The 22,281-nt window shown below is 51.1% G+C and overlaps 2 protein-coding genes and 1 non-coding gene across 4 annotated transcripts in view; all 3 read left to right on the top strand.

Moving 5' to 3' along the window:
* The window catches only part of RELB (RELB proto-oncogene, NF-kB subunit), a 37,745-nt gene extending 31,523 nt beyond the window's left edge, over window positions 1-6,222 (top strand). The window contains exon 12 of the mRNA XM_012446682.2: window positions 5,425-6,222. Coding sequence (XP_012302105.2) covers window positions 5,425-5,810 — 386 coding nt within the window. The 3' untranslated portion in view covers window positions 5,811-6,222. The remainder of the gene's footprint in view (window positions 1-5,424) is intronic.
* A 498-nt stretch (window positions 6,223-6,720) lies between these two features.
* Window positions 6,721-22,281, top strand: part of CLASRP (CLK4 associating serine/arginine rich protein) — a 28,909-nt gene continuing 13,348 nt past the window's right edge. For both annotated transcript variants that reach the window (XR_001106489.2, XM_012446723.2), the window contains exons 1-5: window positions 6,721-6,784; window positions 7,812-7,939; window positions 18,099-18,196; window positions 18,797-18,898; window positions 19,109-19,188. Coding sequence is in view for 1 of the 2 variants with exons in the window: in XM_012446723.2 (XP_012302146.1) it covers window positions 7,841-7,939; window positions 18,099-18,196; window positions 18,797-18,898; window positions 19,109-19,188 (379 nt within the window). In the remaining variant the exon portion in view is untranslated. The remainder of the gene's footprint in view (window positions 6,785-7,811; window positions 7,940-18,098; window positions 18,197-18,796; window positions 18,899-19,108; window positions 19,189-22,281) is intronic.
* On the top strand, window positions 14,667-14,770 carry LOC135276845 (U6 spliceosomal RNA). The gene has a single exon (XR_010344403.1). It is a non-coding gene; the product is annotated as a U6 spliceosomal RNA (small nuclear RNA).

The following is a 22,281-nucleotide window of genomic DNA, read 5'->3' as shown; positions in this document are numbered from 1 at the left end:
CTCGATGTTTGCCAGGCTGGTCTTGAACTCCTGACCTCAGGTGATGCACCTGCCTTGGCCACCCTACATGCTGGGATTACAGGCATGAGCCACAGCGCCTGGCTTTTTTTTTTTTTTTTTTTTGAGACAGAGTCTCTCTCTCTGTCGCCCAGGCTGGAGTGCAGTTGCGTGATCTCAGCTCACTGCAACCTCCACCTCCTGGGTTCAAGCAATTCTCCTGCCTCAGCCTCCTGAGTAGCTGGGATTACAGGCATGTGCCACCAGGCCCGGCTAATTTTTTTTGTTTTTTTTTTGGAGACGGAGTTTCGCTCTTGTTACCCAGGCTGGAGTGCAATGGCACAATCTCGGCTCACCGCAACCTCCACCTCCTGGGTTCAGGCAATTCTCCTGCCTCAGCCTCCTGAGTAGCTGGGATTACAGGCACGCGCCACCATGCCCAGCTAATTTTTTGTATTTTTAGTAGAGACAGGGTTTCACCATGTTGACCAGGATGGTCTCGATCTCTTGACCTCATGATCCACCCGCCTCGGCCTCCCAAAGTGCTGGGATTACAGGCGTGAGCCACCGCGCCCGGCCCTTTTTTTTGTATTTTTAGTAGAGATGAGGGTTTCACCATGTTGGTCAGTCGGGTTTCACCATGTTGGTCAGTCTGGTTTCAAACTCGTGACCTTGTGATCTGCCCGCCTCGGCTTCCCAAAGTGCTGGGATTACAGGCGTGAGCCACTGCACCCACATACACCTGGCTCTTAACATATTTCTTCTTACGGATTCTGTATGACAGGCACCTAAGTGCTTTCTGTGAGTTTATTCACTTAACCTGTGAGGTATGCGCTGTCATTCCCCTGTTTTACGGGTGAGGAAACTGAGGCCCAGAGAGGTAAAGTCTCTTGCCTGAGGCCACACAGTAGCAGGTCTCTGGTGGAGCAGGGAGGTGGCCCTGGGCATCCGTGTAGATGAGTGGTGATGTATATGGCACAGGTAGCAGGGAGTTGATGGCGGATGAATGGGGTGGTGGTTGGAGCCGGTCAACCTCAGATTCAGAGCCTGTCTCTGGCCTGTTCTACCCTTGCCTTCATCTCAATTCACATGCCAGCCTCCAACTTCCATGACCCCCAACCCTATCTGGCTGCCATCAGAAAAAACCTCTTAGCCAGGAGTTTGAGACCAGCCTGGCTATCATGGTGAAACCCTGTCTCTACTAAAGATACAAAAATTAGCCGGGCATGGTGGCCCATGCCTGTGGTCCCAGCTGCTCAGGAGGCTGAGGCATGAGAATTGCTTGAATCTAGGAGGCGGAGGTTGTGCTGAGTGGAGATCCTGCCATTGAACTCCAGCCTAGGCAACAGAGCAAGACTCTGTCTCAAAAAGATAAAAGAAAAAGAAGAGAAGGGAAAAGAAACAAGAAAAGAAAAGATGGCTGGGCACAGTGGCTCACGTCTGTAATCCCAGCAGTTTGGGAGGCTGAGGTGGGTGGATCCTGAGGTCAGGAGTTCGAGACCAGGCTGGCCAACATGGTGAAACCCTGTCTCTACTAAAAGTATAAAAATTAGCTTGGTGTGGTGGTGGGTGCCTGTAGAACCAGCTACTTGGGAGGCTGAGGCAGGAGAATCGCTTGAACCTGGGAAGTAGAGATTGCAGTGAGCCGAGATCACACCACTGCACTCCAGCCTGGATGACAGAGTGAGACTCTGTCTCAAAATAAAACAAACAAAAAAATAAGCTGGGCACGGTGGCTCACACCTGTAATCCCAGCACTTTGGGAGGCTGAGGCGGGTGGATCACCTGAGGTTGGGAGTTTGAGACTAGCCTGACCAACAAGGAGAAACCCTGTCTCTACTAAATATACAAAATTAGCTGGGCATGGTGGCGCATGCCTGTAATCCCAGCTACTCGGGAGTCTGAGGCAGGAGAATCGCTTGAACCCGGGAGGCAGAAGTTGCAGTGAGCCGAGATTGCACCATTGCACTCCAGCTGGGAGACAAAAGCGAGACTTCGTCTCAAAAGAAAAAAATCTCTCTACCCATTGACCACCAACTCTAAAAACACAGCCCCCAACACCCAAGCTAGGGTACCCAGCTCCTAGCCAGCTACCAACCACTCGGACTGCTGAGCTTGGACCCCCCCACCTAGTCCCACCCTGGAGGCTTGAAGTTTCACCTGTTCTTCCCCATCCCCTGCAACTGGTAACCGCTGCCAATAGCTCCACCCCCAGCAACCACCAATCCTCGCCCACTACATCAACCTTTGATCTCCAGTTTCCTAAGCCCAGTTCCCTATTCATCCATCTTCCCCAGCATCCCAGTTTTCCAAGGTCTAAAGCACCCCTCCCTCACTCTTGGAAGCAATGTTGCCGCGGCGATGCGATGTCACGGTTAGGGGTATGGCCTCTGGGTTCAGACTGGGTTTGAATTCTGAGCCCATGATTTAGCTGCTGTGTGACCTTTGTGAGCTTTGGTTTACTCATCTGTCAGATGGAGAACCTGTCTCTTATGGTCCTTTCCGGAACTTAGTGAGATGATGTCGTAGTTATTTATCATGGTGGTTGGCGCAGAGTTAGTGTCCAGGAGACATTAGGAACTTGCTTCTTTTTTTTTTTTTCTTTGACTTTCTGGTCAGTCTGTTCTTCTCCATTAGGAACTTGCATTTTTTATGATCACTTTTTTTTTTTTTTTTGAGACAGAGTCTCGCTCTGTTGCCCAGGCTGGACTGCAACGGTGTGATCTCAGCTCACCACAACCTCTGCCTCCCGAGTTCAAGCGATTCTCCTGCCACAGCCTCCTGAGTAGCTGGGATTATAGGCGCATGCCACCATGCAGGCTAATTTTTGTATTTGTAGAAGAGACAGCATTTCACCATGTTGGCCAGACTGGTCCTGAACTCCTGACCTCAAGTGATCTACCTGCCTCGGCCTCCCAAAGTGCTGGGATTACAAGCGTGAGCCACCTCATCCAGCCTATGATCTCATTTAACTGTATTTATAACAAACCCCAAAATAACGGGGGCTTGAACAGGATAGAACGTTAGTTCTCGTCTCACATAAATAGTCCATAGGGACTGAGTGCTGTGGCTCATGCCTATAATCTCAGCACTTTGGGAGGCTAAGACAGGTGGACTGCTTCAGGCCAGGAGTTTGAGACCACCCTGGCCAACATGGTAAAACATGGTTTCTACTAAAAATATAAAAATTAGCCAAGTGTGGTGGTGCACACCTGTAGTCTCAGCTACTTGGGAGGCTGAGGCAGGAGAATCACTTGAACCCAGAAAGTGGAAGTTTCAGTTAACCAAGATTGCACCACTGCACTTTAGCCTGGGTATCAGAGCAAGACCCTTTCTCAAAAAAATCCAACCCAGGCTGGGCACGGTGGCTCATGCCTGTAATCCCAACACTTTGGGAGGTTGAGGTGGGCAGAGCACGAGGTCAAGAGATTGAGACCATCCTGGCCAACATGGTGAAACCCCATCTCTACTAAAAATACAAACATTAGCTGGGGGTAGTGGCACTCACCTGTAGTTCCAGCTACTCGGGAGGCTGAGGCAGGAGAATCTCTTGAACTTGGGAGGCAGAGGTTGCAGTGACCCGAGATCACACCATTGTACTCCAGCCCGGGCAACATAGCGAGACTCCGTCTCAAAAACACCCCAAAAAACAGGCTGGGTGTGGTGGCTCATGTCTGTAATCCCAGCACTTTTGGGAGGCTGAGGCGGGTAGATCGCCTGATGTCAGGTGTTCAAGACCAGTCTGGCCAACATGGTGAAACCCCGTCTCTACTAAAAACACGAAAATTAGCCAGGTGTTGTGGTGGGTGCCTGTAATCCCAGCTACTCAGGAGGCTGAGGCAGGAGAATTGCTTGAACCTGGACGGCGAAGATTGCAGTGAGCCAAGATTGTGCCACTGCACTCTGGCCTGGGTGACAGAGCAAGACTCCGTCTTAAAAAAAAAAAAAATACTGGCTGGGCGCAGTGGCTCACACCTGTAATTCCAGCACTTTGGGAGGCCGAGGTGGGTAGATCATGAGGTCAGGAGATCGAGACCATCCTGGCCAATGTGGTGAAACCCCGTCTCTACTAAAAATACAAAAAATTAGCTGGGCATAGTGGCACACACCTGTAGTCCTAGCTACTCGGGAGGCTGAGGCAGGAGAATTGCTTGAATCCAGGAGGCAGAGATTGCAGTGAGCCGAGATCATGCCACCGCACTCCAGCCTGGTGACAGTGCGAGACTCTGTCTCAAAAAAAGAAACAAAAAAAACCTCCTGACCTCAGGTGATCTGCCCGCCTTTGCCTCCCAAAGTGCTGGGATTACGGGCGTGAGCCACCATGCCTGGTCCAAGAATCCCTCTTATAATGAAACTTTTTTATTTGATTTTTATTTTTTCTTAAGTCCCCATTATGCCCGAGAATGACACTTATTTTTTCTGACAATTTTGGGACTGGTGACTTCCCAACTTGCGTCTCCCATGTCTGGAGCTTTCACTTTTTGGGTTGTCTCTCTATGTTGGGGTGCTTTGAAACATCTCCTTTCTCAGTGTTGGGGGAAACTCTCCACGGCCATGTATGTGGATGGCTTCAACCCTGGCTCCACAACAGCCATGTGAGCTTTCCAGTTACATTCCCTCGGTGCCTTGTTTACTTGTTATTATCACTAACAAGTAACAAGTTTACTTGTTATTATCACTACTTTTAGAGATAAGGTCTTGCTCGGTTGCTCAGGCTGGAGTGCAGTGGTGTGATCATACTTTGCTGCAGCCTCAAACGGGGCTCAAGTGATCCTCCTGCCTCATCCTCCCAAGTAGCTGGGACTACGGTTGTGCACCACCATACCCAGCTAACTTTTAAATAACTTTTTTGTACAGACAGGGTCTTGCTGTGTTGTGCTGGGATTACAGGCGTGAACCACCATGCTTGGCGTTCAATTTACTTATTCTCTGAGAATGGTGATAGTCCCACATGGATTCTCCTTGGGATTAAGAGGGTACCTTAAGGCCAGGAGCAGTGGCTCGCAACTGTCATCCCAGTACTTCGGGAGGCCAAGGCAGGTGGATCACCTGAGGTCAGGAGTTCGAGACCAGCCTGGCCAACATGGTGAAACCCCGCTTCTATTAAAAAGACAAAAATTAGAAAGAAGAGAAAAAAAGAGAAAAAAAAAAAAAAGACAAAAATTAGCTGGGCGTGGCACTTGCCTGTAGTTCCAGCTATTTGGGAGACTGAGGCAGGGGAATCACTTGAACTGGGGAGGCAGAGGTTGCAGTGAGTCAAGAGTATGCCACTGCACTCCAGCCTGGGCGACAGAATGAGAGTCCGTCTAAAAAAAAAAAAAGAGGCCACCTTGATATCACATTTTGCAGGGATGGGGCACTTGAGTTAGGGCCTGGTCAGAAGTTCACCCTAAATCACACTGCTCCTCTCTCTCTTCATCCTCATAGGCCCGTTCCTCCCGCCGTCAGCCCTGCTGCCGGACCCAGACTTCTTCTCTGGCACCGTGTCCCTGCCCGGCCTGGAGCCCCCTGGCGGGCCTGACCTCCTGGATGATGGCTTTGCCTACGACCCCACGGCCTCCCCACTCTTGACCATGCTGGACCTGCTGCCCCCGGCGCCGCCACACGCCAGCGCTGTTGTGTGCAGTGGGGGTGCCGGGGCCGTGGTTGGGGAGCCCCCCGGCCCTGAGCCGCTGACACTGGACTCCTACCAGGGCCCGGGCCCCGGGGACGGAGGCACCGCCAGCCTCGTGGGCAGCAACATGTTCCCCAATCAGTACCGCGAGGCAGCTTTTGGGGGCGGCCTCCTGTCCCCCGGGCCTGAAGCCACGTAGCCCCGTGGTGCCAGAGGAGGGGCACTGGGTGGGGAGGGAGGTGGAGGAGCCGTGCAATCCTAACCAGGATGTCCAGCATCCCCATCCCCTTGGCCCACCCTTGGGTTGGTCTTCCTCATGCTTCTGAAGCGGACATATTCAGCCTTGGCGAGAAGCTCCGTTGCACCGGTTTCCCCTTGAGCCCATTTTACAGATGAGGAAACTGAGTCCGGAGAGGAAAGGGTATGGCTCCTGTGCACTAGCTTGTTACAGCTGCCTCTGCCCCCACATGTGGAGGCACCTTCTCCAGTCGGTTTCGGAAAAGATTGTACATATGAGAGGAGGGGGCAGATCCACGGCCCTCCCTCCCCAGACCTGAAGGTGGGGGGTAGGTTGTTAGAGTCTTCCCAATAAAGATGAGTTTTTGAGCCTCGGGGGAAATCGTCTGTTCTGCGCTTGGGAAACGCCCCAGTCCTTTACGCAGTAAAGAAAGGCTTCGGGCTGGGGGTTCACGCCTGTAATCCCAGTACTTTCGGAGGCAAGGCGGGAGGATCGCTTGAGACCAGCCTGGGCAACATGACGAAACCCAGTCTCAACAAAAAATACAAAAATTAGCCGGGCGTAGTGGTGCGCGCCTGTAATCCCAGTTACTCCGGAGGCTGAGGTAGGAGGATCGCTTGAGCCCGGGAGGTAGACGTTGCAGTGAGCCGAGACCGCACCACTGCACTCCAGCCTGGGTGGCAGTGCGAGTCCCTGTCTCAAAAAATTAACAAAATTTAAAAAAATAACGAAAATACCCGAGCCCTTCCCTTCAGTCTCCCACTTCTTCCTCTGGACTCCGCCCCTCTCGACTCTAGGACCCGCCCCTCACGCTGGCGGAAGTGCGCTGCGCGGCTTTCCACCTCGCTCCGCCCCCTCCCCCTAACGCAGCCTTCCATTTCCGTTTCCGGTGCGGGCAGCGCGCTAGCGCAGCGGTGGGAGGCTGCAACCAGCCGGTGAGTGCAGGCGGTGGGCTCTCCCTTCCGGCTTTCGGGCAGGCGTCAACCCAGCTTCTTCCTTTCCTCGGGCTCTCCCCATGCTGCTGTGGGCCTCTGCTGCGTCCCGGCCCCGAGATCGCTTGTTCCTCACCCCCTTCGGCCTCACGGGCCGAAGGCCGCGCCCTTGCCCCGGCTGTGGGCCAGAAGTCGCCGCGTCTCTCTCAGCTTTCGGCCCAGCAGCCTGTCACAGGCCCCGCCCCTTTGTCAAAAAAAAAAAAAATACAAAAACTAGCCCAAATCCTCCGGCCGCGACGGGATCCACTAGCCCGGTGCAAACCCTCGGTCTCTTCCCTCGCCCACAAGCCCTGCCCCCAAGCTCAGCCCACGCCCTCCCGCCAGCCAGCTCCGCCTCTCTCAGACTCGACCCTCTATTTCTTTGGATACTGTCTCCACCACGACATCTAGATCCCCTCTTTAGACCTCAGCTTCACTCTGGTCTCCTTGCAACACCCCCTCCCCGTGTTCCCACTCCCTTTAGCGTCTTCATCTTCCGCCACACCTTTCACCCGTCCTCGACCTCCACCTTCATACAACTGCACTTGCTCCCTTAAAGGCTTTCTCCGATTTCCTCCACCTGCCTTCATCCTTATCCTCCTCGTCTAGCATGGGGGAGCCTTTTCAGCTTTTCTCTTTCCCTTGAGATCCAGCCTTAGGTGCTCAGGGTTTGCCTTCTGACTTTACTTCAAACACTACTAATGTTTCAAAACCTTCCATCCCTGACTCCAGCGCGTGGAATCTAGGACACCCCTTTCCCAGGGATGCTCACCTCAGAATCACCTAAGGGTTTTTCAGATTGCCCAAGCTGCCAGATGGAAGTTGTTAGAGATGGATTTGAACATCTGGCACACCGTTGTGAAGCCATACTTCTGAACCTAAGAGATGTGTTGTTTGAGATCAACTCTGTCACCAACTTGTTAGATGAGTTTGATTCTGCCCATATAGTTTTCACAGCCTATCTGATGCTCCTGGTACCTTCATCCCTCAGGTTGAGGCCCCAGGCTTGGCCTCACCACAATGTGGCACGAGGCTAGGAAGCATGAGCGGAAGCTTCGAGGCATGATGGTCGACTACAAGAAGCGGGCAGAGCGGAGACGGGAGTATTATGAAAAGATCGTGAGTAACTGGCCTTTCGTCTGGCGTGAGGGACCCTGGGTTGGGGGCCTAAGCTGGTCATCCTGATAAAATCTGGGCTTGGAAGTATGCCAGGACAAGAGCTTCATTTCCTCAGGAGTATATTTGTTAATCGTTTCTTGATCATAATCGTTGATAAGATCCTAAGGGCTTCTGTGCATCGTAGCATACCGTGTCATTTGGTCAGTGCCAGTCGGGTGTTAGCAAGAAGAAGGGAAATCTCTGTAATTCTCAGAGCAGTCCTGGTGTTAGACTGGCTACCTCCAGAATGTTGTCTGTTTTGCTTATTGCTGGCTTCCCCATGCCCGGAAGAGCTCAGCCACTCTTGAGGTTTAGCTTGGCACACAGCAGGAGTGAGTATTAAGTTTGCCGGGTGTAGTGGCTCACACCTGTAATCCTGGCACTTTGGGAGGCTGAGGTGGGTGGATCACCTGAGGTCGCAAGTTTAAGATCAGCCTGGCCAAAATGGTGAAACCACGTCTCTACTAAAGATAGAAAAATTAGCCAGGCGTGGTGGTGTGTGTATGTAATCCCAGCTACTCGGGAGGCTGAGGCACGAGAATTGCTTGAACCTGGGAGGAGGAGACTGCAGTGTGCGGAGATTGTGCCACTGCACTCTAGCCTGGGTGACAGAGCAAGATTGTCTCCAAAAAAAAAAAAAAAAAAGAGGAGTGAATATAAAGTGAAATCTGGCCACTTCTGTCTCCTGTTTGATGCTTCACTTGCTTTTGGGGAGAAGACCAAACTATCCCTGGCCTAAAAGACCCTTGTGGTCTCACCACTCAGCTTCATCCCTGGACAGCTCCACTGGCCTTCTGTTTCTGCCCCCACAGGGCTTTGGCCTGAAATGCCCCCTCCTCACCTGTTTAACTCCTATGTATCCTAGGCTGGGCTTGGTGGCCCGAGCCTGTAATCCCAGCACTTTGGGAGGCCGAGGCAAGTGGATCACGAGGTCAGGAGTTCAAGACCAACCTGGCCAACATGGTGAAACCTTGTCTCTACTAAAAATACAAAAAACTTCGCTGGTCATGGTGGTACACGCCTATAATCCCACCTATTCAGGAGGCGGAGGCAGGAGAATCACTTGAAACCAGAAGATGGAGGTTACAGTGAGCCAAGATCGTGCCACTGCACTCCAGCCTGGGCAACAAGAGCAAAACTCCGTCTCAAAAAAACAAGCAAGCAAACAAACAAAAACCTCCAGTGTATCCTTAGTATTCCAGCTTGACATGACACCTGTTTACTAGCTTCAGTTCTGTTAGATGACATTTATATAGACATTCCCCATTTATTCCTGTATTACCGCCCCAGCCTCCTCCCTGGTCTGCTGGCCTCCAGTTCTGGCCCCTCCAATCTGTCTTCCCCAGAAGGGTCTGAGAGACCTTTCAAAAGCACAAAACTGACCTTGTCCCTTCCTCGCTCAGAGTACCTCCATGGCTCCTAAGTGCTCTTGAGAGAAAGCCCAGGCTCCTCACTTTGGCCTTTGGGCCCTGCATGGCTTGGCCATTGCCCCTCCTCTAGACTGAGCACCATCCCACACTCTGCCTTGTTCGTTTGCACAAGTCATTTTGACCTCCTTGCTATTATTCTGCCGACCCAGGCACGCCCCGGCCACAGGACTTCTGTGTGACCTCTTTCCATACCTGGCTCACTGTTGCCTGTCTGTCAGATCTCAGTTGTCAGGGAAGTCTTGTTTCCCAGGCTCCGTCAAGTGTCCTTTAAAAATGCCGTCATCATTGCTCCCTTCCCCTCTGTGGAATTTACACACTTAAGATACATATACATGGGCCGGGCACGGTGGCTCACGCCTGTAATCCTAGCATTTTGGGAGGCTGAGGCAGGTGGATCACCTCAAGTCAAAAGTTTGAGACCAGCCTGGCTAACATAGTGAAACCTCATCTTTCCTAAAAATACAAAAATTAGCAGGATGTGGTGGTGGATGCTTGTAATTCCAGCTACTTGGGAGGCTGAGGCAGGAGAATCACTTCAACCCGGGAGGCGGAGGTTGCAGTGAGCCGAGATCACGCCACTGCACTCCAGCCTGGTGACAGAGCAAGACTACATCTAAAAAAAAAAAGAAAAGAAAAAAGATGTACGTATGTGCACAGGTTGAACATCCGTAATTAAAAAATCCAAAATGCTCCAAAATCTTTTCTTTTTTGAGACAATGTCACTCAGTCGCCCAGGCTCGAGTGCAGTGGCACCATCTCAACTCACTGCAACCTCTGCCTCCTGGGTTCAAGCAGTTCTCCTGCCTCACTCAGCCTCCTGAGTAGCTGGGATTGCAGACGTGTGCCACTATACCTGAGTAATGTTTGTATTTTTGATAGAGACGGGGTTCTTTCATATTGGTCAGGCTAACTCCTGACTTCAGATGATTCGCTTTCCTCAGCCTCCCAAAGTGCTGGGATTAGACATGAGCCACTGTGCCTGGCTAGCTCTAAAATCTGAAACTTTCTGCATACTGACATGATTCCCCTCCACAAGTGGAAAGTTCTACACGTAAGTACTTAACAGAAACTTTGTTTCATGCACAAAATTATTTAAAATATTGTATACAATTACCTTCAGGCTGTGCTTATAAAGTATAAATGAATTTGGTCTTTGGACTTGGGTACGATCCCTAAGATATCTCATTATGAATAGGCAAATATTCCAAAATCTGAAAAAATCCAAAACACTTCTGATCCCAAGCATTTTAGATAAGGGATACTTAAGGTGTGTGTATGTATGTCTGTGTGTGTATATATGTATAATATACATATGTAGACATATATACAGAGCTGGGTGTATGCATATTTGTATGAATAGATAACATGTATGTTTATTTTGTATATATATGTGAGACTGGGGACTAGGTGTATTTGGGTCATATTTTTATTTCAGGGTTGAGCCCATCAAATATGGCTTGAAAGGGCAGATGAATTAAACAATATTAACAATAGTAATTAAACATTTGCTTGATCCTTACTTAGCGGGCATCCCCAGGCCACATGAGAGGGCTTTAGATGCAGGATTTTTTTTTTTGAATCCTCGCAGTCACCCATGAGACAGAGACGGCTCTCGCCGCCACTCAGCAGAGAAGAGGAAGCTCTAAGAGCTCTCTCTTGCCTCTGCCACCCAGGAAGGAACCACGGGGCTAAAGGGAGAACTCATCTTTGATAGCATCAGAACAATGTACCCATGAGGATAAGGCCTGGGTCTCTTGGTCATAGTTGAGGCCCCAGCAGTGGCCTAGGAGCACAGCACTCAGGAATGAATAGCTGCCATTTATTAAGGGCCCATGGTGTACCAGACCCAGTGCCCACCAGTTTGGCATAGTAGTCCTTTTCACAGGCCTGCGAGGTGGTTATTGATCATGCCCGTGTTGAAGATGTTGCCTCAGTAACAGCTAATGTATTGAGCAGTCCTCTGGTAACCAGTGCACTAGCTACTTGTCTGTGTCTCTGCTTCATCAAAACCACACCCCAGACTGGGAGGTGGTTCTTTTTTTTCCGAGATGGAATCTCACTCTGTCTCCCAGGCTGGAGTGCAGTGGTGTGATCTCGGCTCACTGCAACCTCCTCCTCCTGGGTTCAAGCGATTCTCCTGCCTCAGCCTCCTGAGTAGCTGGGACTACAGGTGCATGCCAACAAGCCTGGCTAATTTTTTGTATTTTTAGTAAAGATAGGGTTTCACCATGTTAGCCAGGATGGTCTCGATCTCCTCACCTTGTGATCCACCTGCCTTGGCCTCCCAAAGTGCTGGGATTACAGGGGTGAACCACCGCGCCCGGCCGGAGGTGGTTCTTATTTCCATTTCATAGAGGAGCAAACTGGAGCTCAGAAACGCATGGGTACAGTCACATAGCACTCGGGCAGAGCTGGCACAGTAACCCTGTCTCTGACCCTTAACCTCTCCAAGCTTTTCACCTGCACTTTATCGTGCAGAAATGAGGGTCAAAAAGGTGAGGCATATAGCAAGACCCCATCTCTGCAAAAAACAGTTAAAAAGAAAAGTCAGCCAGGTGTGGTGGCATGCACCTGTGGTCACTGCTATTCAGGAGGCTGAGGCAGGATGAGACAGGAGGATCTCTTGAGCTTGGGAGAGTAGGGCTACAGTGAGCTGTGATTGCACCACTGCACTGGAACCTGGGTGACAGAGTGAGACCCTGTGTCAAAAAACAAGAAAGGTGAAGCAACTTGCCCAAGGCAACACAGCCAGGAGGCAAGATACCATCGTGGTTAGTCCTTAGAATTTGGAGTCATGGGGCTCTGGGTTCAAATTCTAGTGATCCCGCTTACCTACAGTGTGACATGGGCAAGTAACTGTCTCCCTGAGCCCGTCTCCTCTTCTACATGTGAAATGATGTCACATCAACAATCAGCTTTGGCTGTAACAAACCTAAAGCATCCATCAGTGGCTTCAGCAAGATAGAAGTTTATTTCTTAGTCACAGAAAAGCCATGAGGTAGCCAGCTCAGCTCGGGGACCCAAGCTGCTGCTTTGTGTGGTTCTCCTGTGCGCAGCTTCCCTTCCCAGCGCTGTGTCAAGGTCTAAGAGGCTCTAGCCGTTGTGTTTTCATTCCACCCGGCTGGGAGGAAGAAGGGAGGAAAAGGGGCAAAGCGCTCCTGCCATTCATTGAGAAACTTTCTAGGCTGGGTGCGGTGGCTCACACCTGTAATCCCAGCACTTTGGGAGGCCGAAGTAGGAGGATTGCTTGAGCCTAGGCAATCAAGACCAGTCTGGACAACATAGTGAAACCCCGCCTATGCCAAAATATACAAAAATAGGTGGCCATGGTGGTGTGCGTCTGTGGTCCCAGCTCCTCCTGAGGTGGGAGGATTGCTTGAGCTCAGGACGTGGAGGCTGCAGTGAGCTGTGATCGCACCACTTCATTCCAGCCTGAGCGAGAGAGCGAGAACCTGTCTTTAAAAAAAAATTTCCAGGCCGGGCGCGGTGGCTCACGCCTGTAATCCTAGCACTTTGGGAGGCTGAGGTGGGTGGATCACCTGAGGTCAGGAGTTCAAGACCAGCCTGGCCATCATGGTGAAACCCCATCTTTAAAAAAAAAAAAAAATTTCCAGATGTTTTCCCATGACATTCCCACTCCTCCCCTAATGACCGGTAAGTAGTCTCATGAACAGCTGCGAGAAAGGTTAAGAGGTGTACATTTTATTTTGGGTCGCCCTGAGCAGGTATATTTGAAGTTCTATTACTGTTGTAGGAAAGGGAATAGATGTGGGTTGCCAGTTAATGGTTTGCCACAAATGGCGGAGATTAGAGCATGCCCATCAATGTTATAGGAGTGTTGGACACACGGACCGCTGAGGAAGGCCTGGCCAGCGTCGCTACTGCTCAGTAAATATTAGCTCTTGTTATTGACGTTAGTGTTCCTGGTAGAGCTGGAGTTTGGATCCAGGTGGGCGGATGGTGCAGAGGAAAGGCTGGAGCTGGGACTCCAGGCCCCCTCCTTGTTAGCAGGGGAGCTTGCTGCATTGTATTCACCCTCAGGACCGTGGTGACAGCCAGCCCCTCTCACTGGATGACGGGGAAGTGCTGAAAGAACAAGTGTCTGTGGGTGCTTTGTGGTGCAGGCCTGTACAAGCGGCCATTGTCCCTGTATGTGAATGGGACCTGCATTCCGATCTGGGCTGCCAGGCTGTGGACGATGGCTGGGCTGTGGCTGACGGCTGCTTTGAGGAGAAGGCTCTCGTCGCAGTCTTGGGCTGAGAGCAGAGGCTGTGGGGGCTAGTGTCACTGAGGCTGCAGTAGATTGTGGCAGGCTGAATGAGTGGGTCCAGACGCAGTTGGTTTCTCTCTTCCTGATTTGTCTTTGGTGCCTGCTTTCTCTCCCTGTCTTCAGTCCCAAGTGGACTCCAGGTCTGTCATTGCTTCTGTCCTTGTCAATGTTCCTTTTTAAACAGTGGTTTGGATAAAGAAACAGCATCATAATCCTATGTTGATATGGAGGTGAGAAGTAAACAGGTTTGTCTCCCACACCGGACTGTGACCCCATGAGGGCAGGGCCAGGGCTGTCTCAGTTATTGCCATGCCCTAGCACAGGGCCTGCTTAACAGTTGAATGAATGAATGAGTGAATGAATGAGCAACTTCATGAACTCCTCTGACCCCATCTGATCCTAGAGACAGGATAATCCAGTGGTTAAGAATCAGTTTTGGGCAGGGTGCAGTGGCTCACGCCTATAATCCCAACACTTTGGGAGGCTGAGGCAGGCGGATCACTTGAGGTTGGAAGACAGCCTGACCAACATGAAGAAACCCTATCTGTACTAAGAATACAAAATTAGCTGGGTGTGGTGGCGGGTGCTTGTAATCCCAGCTACTCAGGAGGCTGAGGCAGGAGAATCACCTGAACCCAGGAGACAGAGGTTGCAGTGAGCGAAGATTGCACCATTGCACTCCAGCCTGGGCAACAGGGCGAGACTCTGTCTGGGCTGGTGGGGAGTCTGTCCTATGCTACGATATTGATGAACCCATAAGATCCAGGATGTTATGCTAAGTGAAATGAGCCAGCCACAAAAAGACAGTATTGTATGATTCCACTTACAAATACATAAATTAATTAAACCTTGCTTGAGCCCAGCAGTTATGATCACACAGCTTCACTCCAGCCTGAGTGACAGAGTGAGACTCCATTTCAAAGAATGGAAGGAAGGGAGGGAGGGAGGGAAAGAGAAAGAGAGAAAAGAAAAGAAAGAAGAAAAAAAGATGCTCGCTTCGGCAGCACATATACTAAAATAGGAACAATACGTAGATTAGTGTGGCCCCTGCACGAGGATGACACAGAAATTCTTGAAGCCTTCCATATTTTTGGTAAATAAAAAAAACTGAAAGAAAAGTCAAACCCTCAGAAAATACAGTGGTGGTTGACAGGGACGGGGGGAGGAGGAAAAGGGGAGTTCAGTTTCTAGAGCTCTGTTGCACCTCCAGGTGCATATAGCTACTACTGCAGTACTGTCCATTTAAAAATGTTAAGATGGTCAATTTTACGGTATACATTTTTTACTACAATTAAAAAAATTACTTTTGGCCAGGTGTGGTGGCTCACACCTATAATCCCAGCACTTGGGGAGGCTGAGGCAAGCAGATCACCTGAGGTCAGGAGTTCAAGACCAGCCTGGCCAACATGGGGAAATCCTGTCTCTACTAAAAGTACAAACAATTAGCCAGGTGTGGTGGCGCATGCCTGTAATCCTAGCTACTGAGGAGGCTGAGGCAAGAGGCTTGAACTCCCCAGGAGGCGGAGGTTGTAGTGAGCCAAGATCATGCCACTGCTCTCCGGCCTGGGCAACAAGAGCAAAACTCTGTCTCAAAACAAACAAACAAAAAATTACTCTTAAATTAAAAATAAATAAATGAAAATTAAAAAGAAACAGATTTTGTAGTCAGGCCCCTCTGGGTCCAAATCCTCATTCTGCTTATTCCTAGTGTTAGGCAGGTGGGCCCCACGGCTCTGAGCCTCAGTTTGCTCATCTGTAACATGAGCATAAGAATAGTACTTTTTGGCCGAGCACAGTGGCTCACACCTCTAGTCCCAGCACTTTGGGAAGCCGAGGCAGGCAGATCACGAGGTCAGGAGTTCGAGACCAGCCTACCCAACATGGTAAAAACCCCATCTCTACTAAAAATACAAAAATTAGCTAGGCATGGTGGCTCATGCCTGTAATCCCAGCTACTCCAGAGGCAGAGGCAGGAGAATCACTTTAACTTCGGAGTCAGAGGTTGCAGTGAGCTGAGATCACACCGTTGCACTCCAGCCTGGGTGACAGAGCAAGACTGTCTCAAAAAAAAAAAAAAAAGAATAGTACGTTTCTCCCATGGTTGGGAAGTTCGAGTGAGTGCGCATAAAAACCAGTGGCTGGTCTTTAGCAGGGTTCACTGACTTTTCCAGATACTCCCAACAGAGCCAGGCGCTGGACTCCAGGTGTTTACTCCCAGTTCAGTGCTTTTTCCTTTCTGTGAAGCTGACCCTGCCAGTAGCTTCCCCGTACCTGACAAATTCTGTCCTACAAACAGTGTCCCATGAGTCCTGGCTGCGGGAACTGGGCGTTTGGCCTGGAGCAGCCTCAGATGTGTGATGGGATCTTGGCCTTGGACTTGGCTGGCCTGTCCCAGGGCAGAGGGAGCTGAGTGCGCTGTGTGACTCCAGTTGAGGAATCAGCTAAGGAGGCAGGCGAGGTGCAGGGTGAGGAGCTGGACTCCAGCAGCTCCACCTCGCTGGGCCTGTGGTCTGAGCGTTCCCCAGACTCAGTTTCTTAAGGTGTGAAATGAGGGTGCCAGCAGCCTGGCACCTGGCATGTAGTGAGTGCAGGGTCGAAACTAGCAGGGTATTAGCTGTGGTCCCTAGTGAATGACTCAGTTCTTTACAGCCCAGGCTGCATCTGTTTATCTGCTGGCTGAGGGCTAAGGTGGGAGATAGAGACAGAGTGAGGGGGTGCAGGAGCTTGGAAACTTGGAGCTGATGTTTTTTCCTGAAGGGGCTCAGAGTCCTCATCTGTTAGTAAGGATTATTTCTCTCTTTCCTTCACTGGGTGTTGCCTAGCTCCTGCCATGGGCCAGGTCCAATTATAGGCCCTAGGGATACAGCAGCCAATAAAACAGAGCCCTGCCTCATGGGAGTTACGTTCTAGCGTGGGAGACAGGTGGTGGGTGAATATGAGGGACAGTGGCAGGTGGTAGCAGGTGCTCAGAGGAAAACAAGTGGAGTTAAGTGAATGAATGGTGTGGTATGTGAATTACATCTCAATAAAGCCACAGAGTGCAGGAGCTGGGATTGATAAGTGGGGAGCTATTTGATTGATTATAGGGTCACTGAGGATGGCTTTTAGGAGGAGATCTGAAAGGAACAGGGTAGCAGCAAGCGCAGAGGTCCTGAGCAGAAGCACAGAGCATATCTGGAATGCCCAAGGAATGGCGTGAAGGCCAGTGTGCCTGGAGCAGGGGAAGGGAGAGGAGAAGTCAGAGAGGGACAGGCCAGTGCCTGTGAGGGCTGAGGGGGGCGGGGGGCAACCCGACAAGTTTCAGTAAATTCCCTGGAGACAGAGCCGAGGGATAAGGCTGCCCAGTGGTCCAGGTGAGAGGGGATGCTGGCTGGACCAGGGTGGGGGTGGGGATGAGAAGTGACTGGACTCTGGGTATCTGTCGCTGGGAGCTCAGTCAAGATTTCATGGACAGGACAGCAGCCATTCCTACAGCTCTTGTAGGCTCCTCTGGGAGCACCCAGCGAGAGGTCAGCCAGGACCCGGCTCTCTGGAAACTCAGTGCTGGGAGCTGCAGCTGCCAGATTTGCTTCTTATCATGGCGCTGTTATGATGACTTGGACTTGTGACCCCTGCATGAAGGCGTAGACCTGAGGGCTGTTGACTCAGGGGGCAGTCTTCCGTCTCAGTAGTTTTTTTTTTTTTTTTTTTTTTTGGCTCATGCATAAAAGTGGTAGGGACTTAGTGCCCTTTTTTTGGATTTTTTTTTTCCTTTTTGGTTGTTTTTAAAAACAGCTTCATTGAGATACAGTTCACACAGTTCACTCATTGAAGGGTGTAATTCAGTGCTTTTCAGGATAGATTGTACAGATATCACCACAATCAAATGTTAGAACATTTTCATTACCCCAAAAAGAAGCCCTGACTGGGCGCAGTGGCTCATGCCTGTAATCCCAGCACTTTGGGATGCTAAGACAAGTGGATCTCTTGAGGTCAGGAGTTCGAGACCAGCCTGGCCAACATGGTGACACCCAGGCTGTCCTAGCTGCTTGGGAGGCTGAGGCAGGAGAATTGCTTGAACCTGAGAGGCGGAGGTTACAATGATCCGAGATTGTGCCACGGCATGCCAGCCTGGGTGACAGAACCCAGCTAATTTTTTGTATTTTTAGTAGAGCCTGGGTTTCGCCATGTTGGCCAGGCTGGTGTCTAACTCCTGACCTCAGGTGATCCGCCTGCCTTGGCCTCCGAAAGTGCTGGGATTACAGGTGTGAGCCACCATTCCTGGTTAATTCCCTTATTTCTAAAGGTTAGCAGGTTGGTTCACCTCTGAGGCATGGCCCACTTGACCTCAGAAGTGAGCTTGCTGCTAAGCTCGGTTGTGTGTGAGGGGGTGGGGTTTGGAGCTCTTGGATGGTGACCTCAGTCCTGTTTGCTGCTGCAGAAGAAGGACCCAGCACAGTTCCTGCAGGTACATGGCCGAGCTTGCAAGGTGCACCTGGATTCTGCAGTCGCCTTGGCCGCTGAGAGCCCTGTTAACATGTAAGACTGATATGAGAAGCAAGGGAGTGTCTGTGACTGAAGGTTGGGAGTCAGAAGGGACCTGGGGTGGTGTAAAATCTGGAGCAGAGTCTGAAGTATGGACAGATGTTTGGGGACTCAGGCAGGGAAGGCGTGACCTGCATGTGAAGGTGATAGTCACAGGGTGTAAGAACAATGGAGGCCCCAGAGTAGTAGTCGTGGTTGGAGGACTTAGAAATGGGTGGAGCCAGGGCTAGAGGCCCAGAGGAAGCAGAGAGTAGGTTGCCAGCGGGGGCTGTCTCAGGGTGCCTAGGGCCCTCACATACCCACTAGGACCTGGTTCAAGTGCCCCACTATTGCTTGGTTCTGAGAAATGGGGCCCTGGTGTCCCCAGGGGCTGTCAGATGACTGGCCTGTTTCAGGTCCCAGGAGCCTGAATGTGGAGTCAGGGAAGCTTGCAACAGGGGAACTGAGAGCTGGGGGTGAGGCGAGGGCTATGGCACGGGGACCAGAGTGGGCTGAGGGCCAGGCTTCCAAGCCTCAGCTGTCAGGGAGCAAGCACTGGGTCCTGGGCAGTGTGGACCCTGAGATTCTTGCTTTCCTGCTCCCCTCCCACTTCAGGATGCCCTGGCAGGGGGACACCAACAACATGATTGATCGCTTCGATGTCCGTGCCCACCTGGATCACATCCCCGACTACACCCCCCCACTGCTCACCACCATGTAAGCCACCTCCCAGGGGGTTGCCAGGCACGGCACAGTGTCATACCCAAAAGCCCCTGTTCTTTTCCCAGCCTGCCTGTCACCTTCCTAGGAGCCCCTCCTATTTGGTACCGCCGTCAGCCTGAGGGGGACACCTCATTTCCCTTCCTGCTGGTTTGGGGTGGGATCTACCTGCTCCCTCTGATTTCAAGGTCTTGCCCTCCCCCAAAGCTCCCCAGAGCAGGAGTCGGACGAACGGAAGTGTAACTACGAGCGCTACCGAGGCCTGGTGCAGAACGACTTTGCCGGCAGTGAGTGATCTGCAGCGGGACATGGGATGTGGGGCTTGGGGGCCCCGGAGCCTGGAAGACCTAGATAAATTTGGGAAGACAAGTTTTATCCATGTACTTTCTACTAAAGGGCCTTGGGTTCCTGCTCCAGCTCTGTGATAGACTCACTTTGCCTGCATCTCTTTCCCCTTCGGGGCCTCCATCTCTGGATTTGGTATAGGGGACATCTGCCGAATTGGTTGTTCCTGGCAGGATCACTTCCATGTACTATGCCTTCTGACTCTGTGGTCTTTTTTTCTTTAAAAAATAGAAAAAATCGCAAGAATACATTTCTTTTTTTTTTTTGAGACAGTTTCACTTTTGTTGCCCAGGCTGGAGTGCAATGGTGTGATCTCAGCTCCCTGTAACCTCAGCCTCCCAGGTTCAAGCAATTCTTTTGCTTCAGCCTCCCAAGTAACTGAGATTACAGGCATCCACCAGCACGCCTAGCTAATTTTGTATTTTTTTAGTGGAGATGGGGTTTCTCCATGTTGGTCAGGCTGGTCTTGAACTCCCGACCTCATGTGATCCACCCACCTCGGCCTCCCAGAGTGCTGGGATTATAGCCGTGAGCCACCGTGCCTGGCCCAAGAATACATTTTTTAAAACATAAAGATGGGGTCTCACTGTATTGTCTAGGTTGGTCTGGAACTCCTGGGCTCAAGTGATTCTCCGCCTTGACCTCCCAAAGCGCTGGGATTATAGACATGAACCACCATGCCCAGTCAAGAACACAATTTTTTTTTTCGAGACAGAGTCTTGCTCTGTTGCCCAGGCTGGAGTACAGTGGTGCAGTCTCAGCTCATTGCAATCTCCGACTCCCAGGTTTAAGCAATTTTCCTGCTTCAGCCTTCTGAGTAGCTGGGACTACAGGCACATCCCACCACGTCTGGCTAATTTTTTTTTGTATTTTTAGTACAAACAGAGTTTCACCGTGTTAGCCAGGATGGTCTGGATCTCCTGACCTCGTGATCCGCCTACCTTGGCCTCCCAAGGTGCTGGGATTATAGGCTGAACCACCCTGCCCAGCCCAAGAACACATTTTTTACCTCTGTGTATTTTCCTCTGCCTGCACAGATCAAATTGTCAGCTCGGAAGAGGAAATTTCTCCTTGATTTAAACGAATATTTGACAGCATTTGACAATTTGCCAAGTGTTCATGTATGTCCAGGAATTTTCTCCCAGCTTTATCACCATTGTCAGTTTCCAAATGAGAAAACGGATGCTCAGGGAAACTTCTCTCTGCTCTGGGCTTGCCCAGGGAGGCTTGGACCCCGACAGACCTGGGCTTTTTTGTCTCTATTATCTCATTACATCTGTACAACCACTATCGAGGTAGGGTGACACCCCGTTTTTTTTTTTTTTTTTTTTTGACGGAGTCTCACTCTGTCACCCAGGCTAGTGTGCAGTGGAGCAATCTCGGCTCACTGCCACCTCTGCCTCCCGGGTTCAAGCAATTCTCCTGCCTCAGCCTCCCAAGTAGCTGGGATTACAGGCACCTGCCACTTCGCCTGGCTAATTTTGGTAGTTTTAGTAGAGATGGGGTTTCATCATCTTGGCCAGGCTGGTCTTGAGCTCCTGACCTCATGATCTGCCTGCCTCGGCCTCCCAGAGTGCTGGGATTACAGGCATGAGCCACTGTGCGCAACTGTCACACCATTTTACAGACAAGGACATGGAGGGGAACACCCTCTCCAAGGAGCTGGGATTCTCCACGTGCCTTTAACCACGGCTCTCTCCTAATGGAAAACTCCTAACTCACCTACCAAGAAGGACTTGAGATTCCTTCTCTTGGGGTTCCCTGTAGAGTTAAGAGAAAGAAGGAGTTCTCTGCTTGATTTGTCCCTTACCACCTGGCGGGTCTAAGTTTCCTCCTTGAGAAGGGTGGTGGTGATTTTGTCGTAGGGGTGGTTGTGAGAGTTGAGTGAGCTGATGTGTATACAATCACAGCACTGAGCCTGGCACAGCTGGCCCTCCATATGGGTTTGCTAGTCCAGTATGTGTTTATTTCTAAGATAGATGCTGTTTTGTTTTCTAAAATAAGAGGTTGCTAAAATTCTAACCATCACCGAGACCTTAGAATCAGGGAAATTTGTTATTGATACCATTTTTGCCATCATTCCAGGCCATGTGGATTCTTGATGGTAGAGCCAGGGTTCCCCTTAGTTTCATCTCAGTCTGCATTCATTCATTCATTCCCTCACTCTTTCACTTCCACACACAGTAATTGAGCACCTGCGGTGTGTCTGGTGCTACTCTGGGATCAGTGGCATGGTAGGGGAGAGGGCAGCAACTCCATACTCACTCTCAGTGCCGACGACTGCAGACCAAGGTGATGTGACAGACAGCGTGCCATTCCCAGAGAAACAGGACAGAAGTCCCAGTCCGAGGCTGAATAGTAGCTCCCTGGGAGGCGCGGGTAGGCCACAGGATTCCAGGCCAAGAGTAGACTGTGCAGAGCCCTGTGTGGGGCAGGACTGTGGGCACACTGGAGGGGTAGAGAGAAGGTCTGTGTGGCTAGAGCAGGGAGAGCGAGACGCTTTTGTGAGACAGGGTCAGCAGGGCCTCTCCTGGGCTTTGGAGATGATGAGTAGAAATTGAGGTGTCTGCCAGAGCAAGGAAGGGCCATTCTGCATCCGTTTCTGGCCTGCCAGCCCACCTACCTCTGGTTCCAGATAGAAAAGCTGAGGCCCAGGAAGGGAGGGAGGGAGGGAGGAAAAAAAGGAAGGGAGGAAGGGGACTCACCCAGAGTCCCACAGCGAGTCGAGACGTGTCTCACTGCAGGGAAGATCAGGGAGGCTCTGTACATTGTTGAGCCCCCCAAGCTGGGTGTTGAGGGGTGCAGGAGAGCCCAGGTCATCCCAGCCCACACCCAACTTAAACCGAGCCACAGAGGGGCACGCAATGGAGTGAGCTGTGCAGTCAGAATGGCGTGTGGCTCTGGGTTATGGTTCTGAAGGGTCCAGCCCGATGCCTCCAGAAACGGTGAGAATGGTGGTAGAGTGCCCACATACCAGGCACTCACTCTGCCTGTGGCCCTGTTTTATGAAAAAGGAAACTGAGGCACGGATGTGT

This window comes from Aotus nancymaae, unplaced genomic scaffold (genome assembly GCF_030222135.1).
Source record: "Aotus nancymaae isolate 86718 unplaced genomic scaffold, 86718_ANA_hifiasm-v0.15.2.pri h1tg000028l, whole genome shotgun sequence".
NCBI lineage: Eukaryota > Metazoa > Chordata > Mammalia > Primates > Aotidae > Aotus > Aotus nancymaae.
The sequence above is the reverse complement of the archived record's forward strand: the minus strand, read 5'-3'. Positions and strand labels throughout refer to the sequence as shown.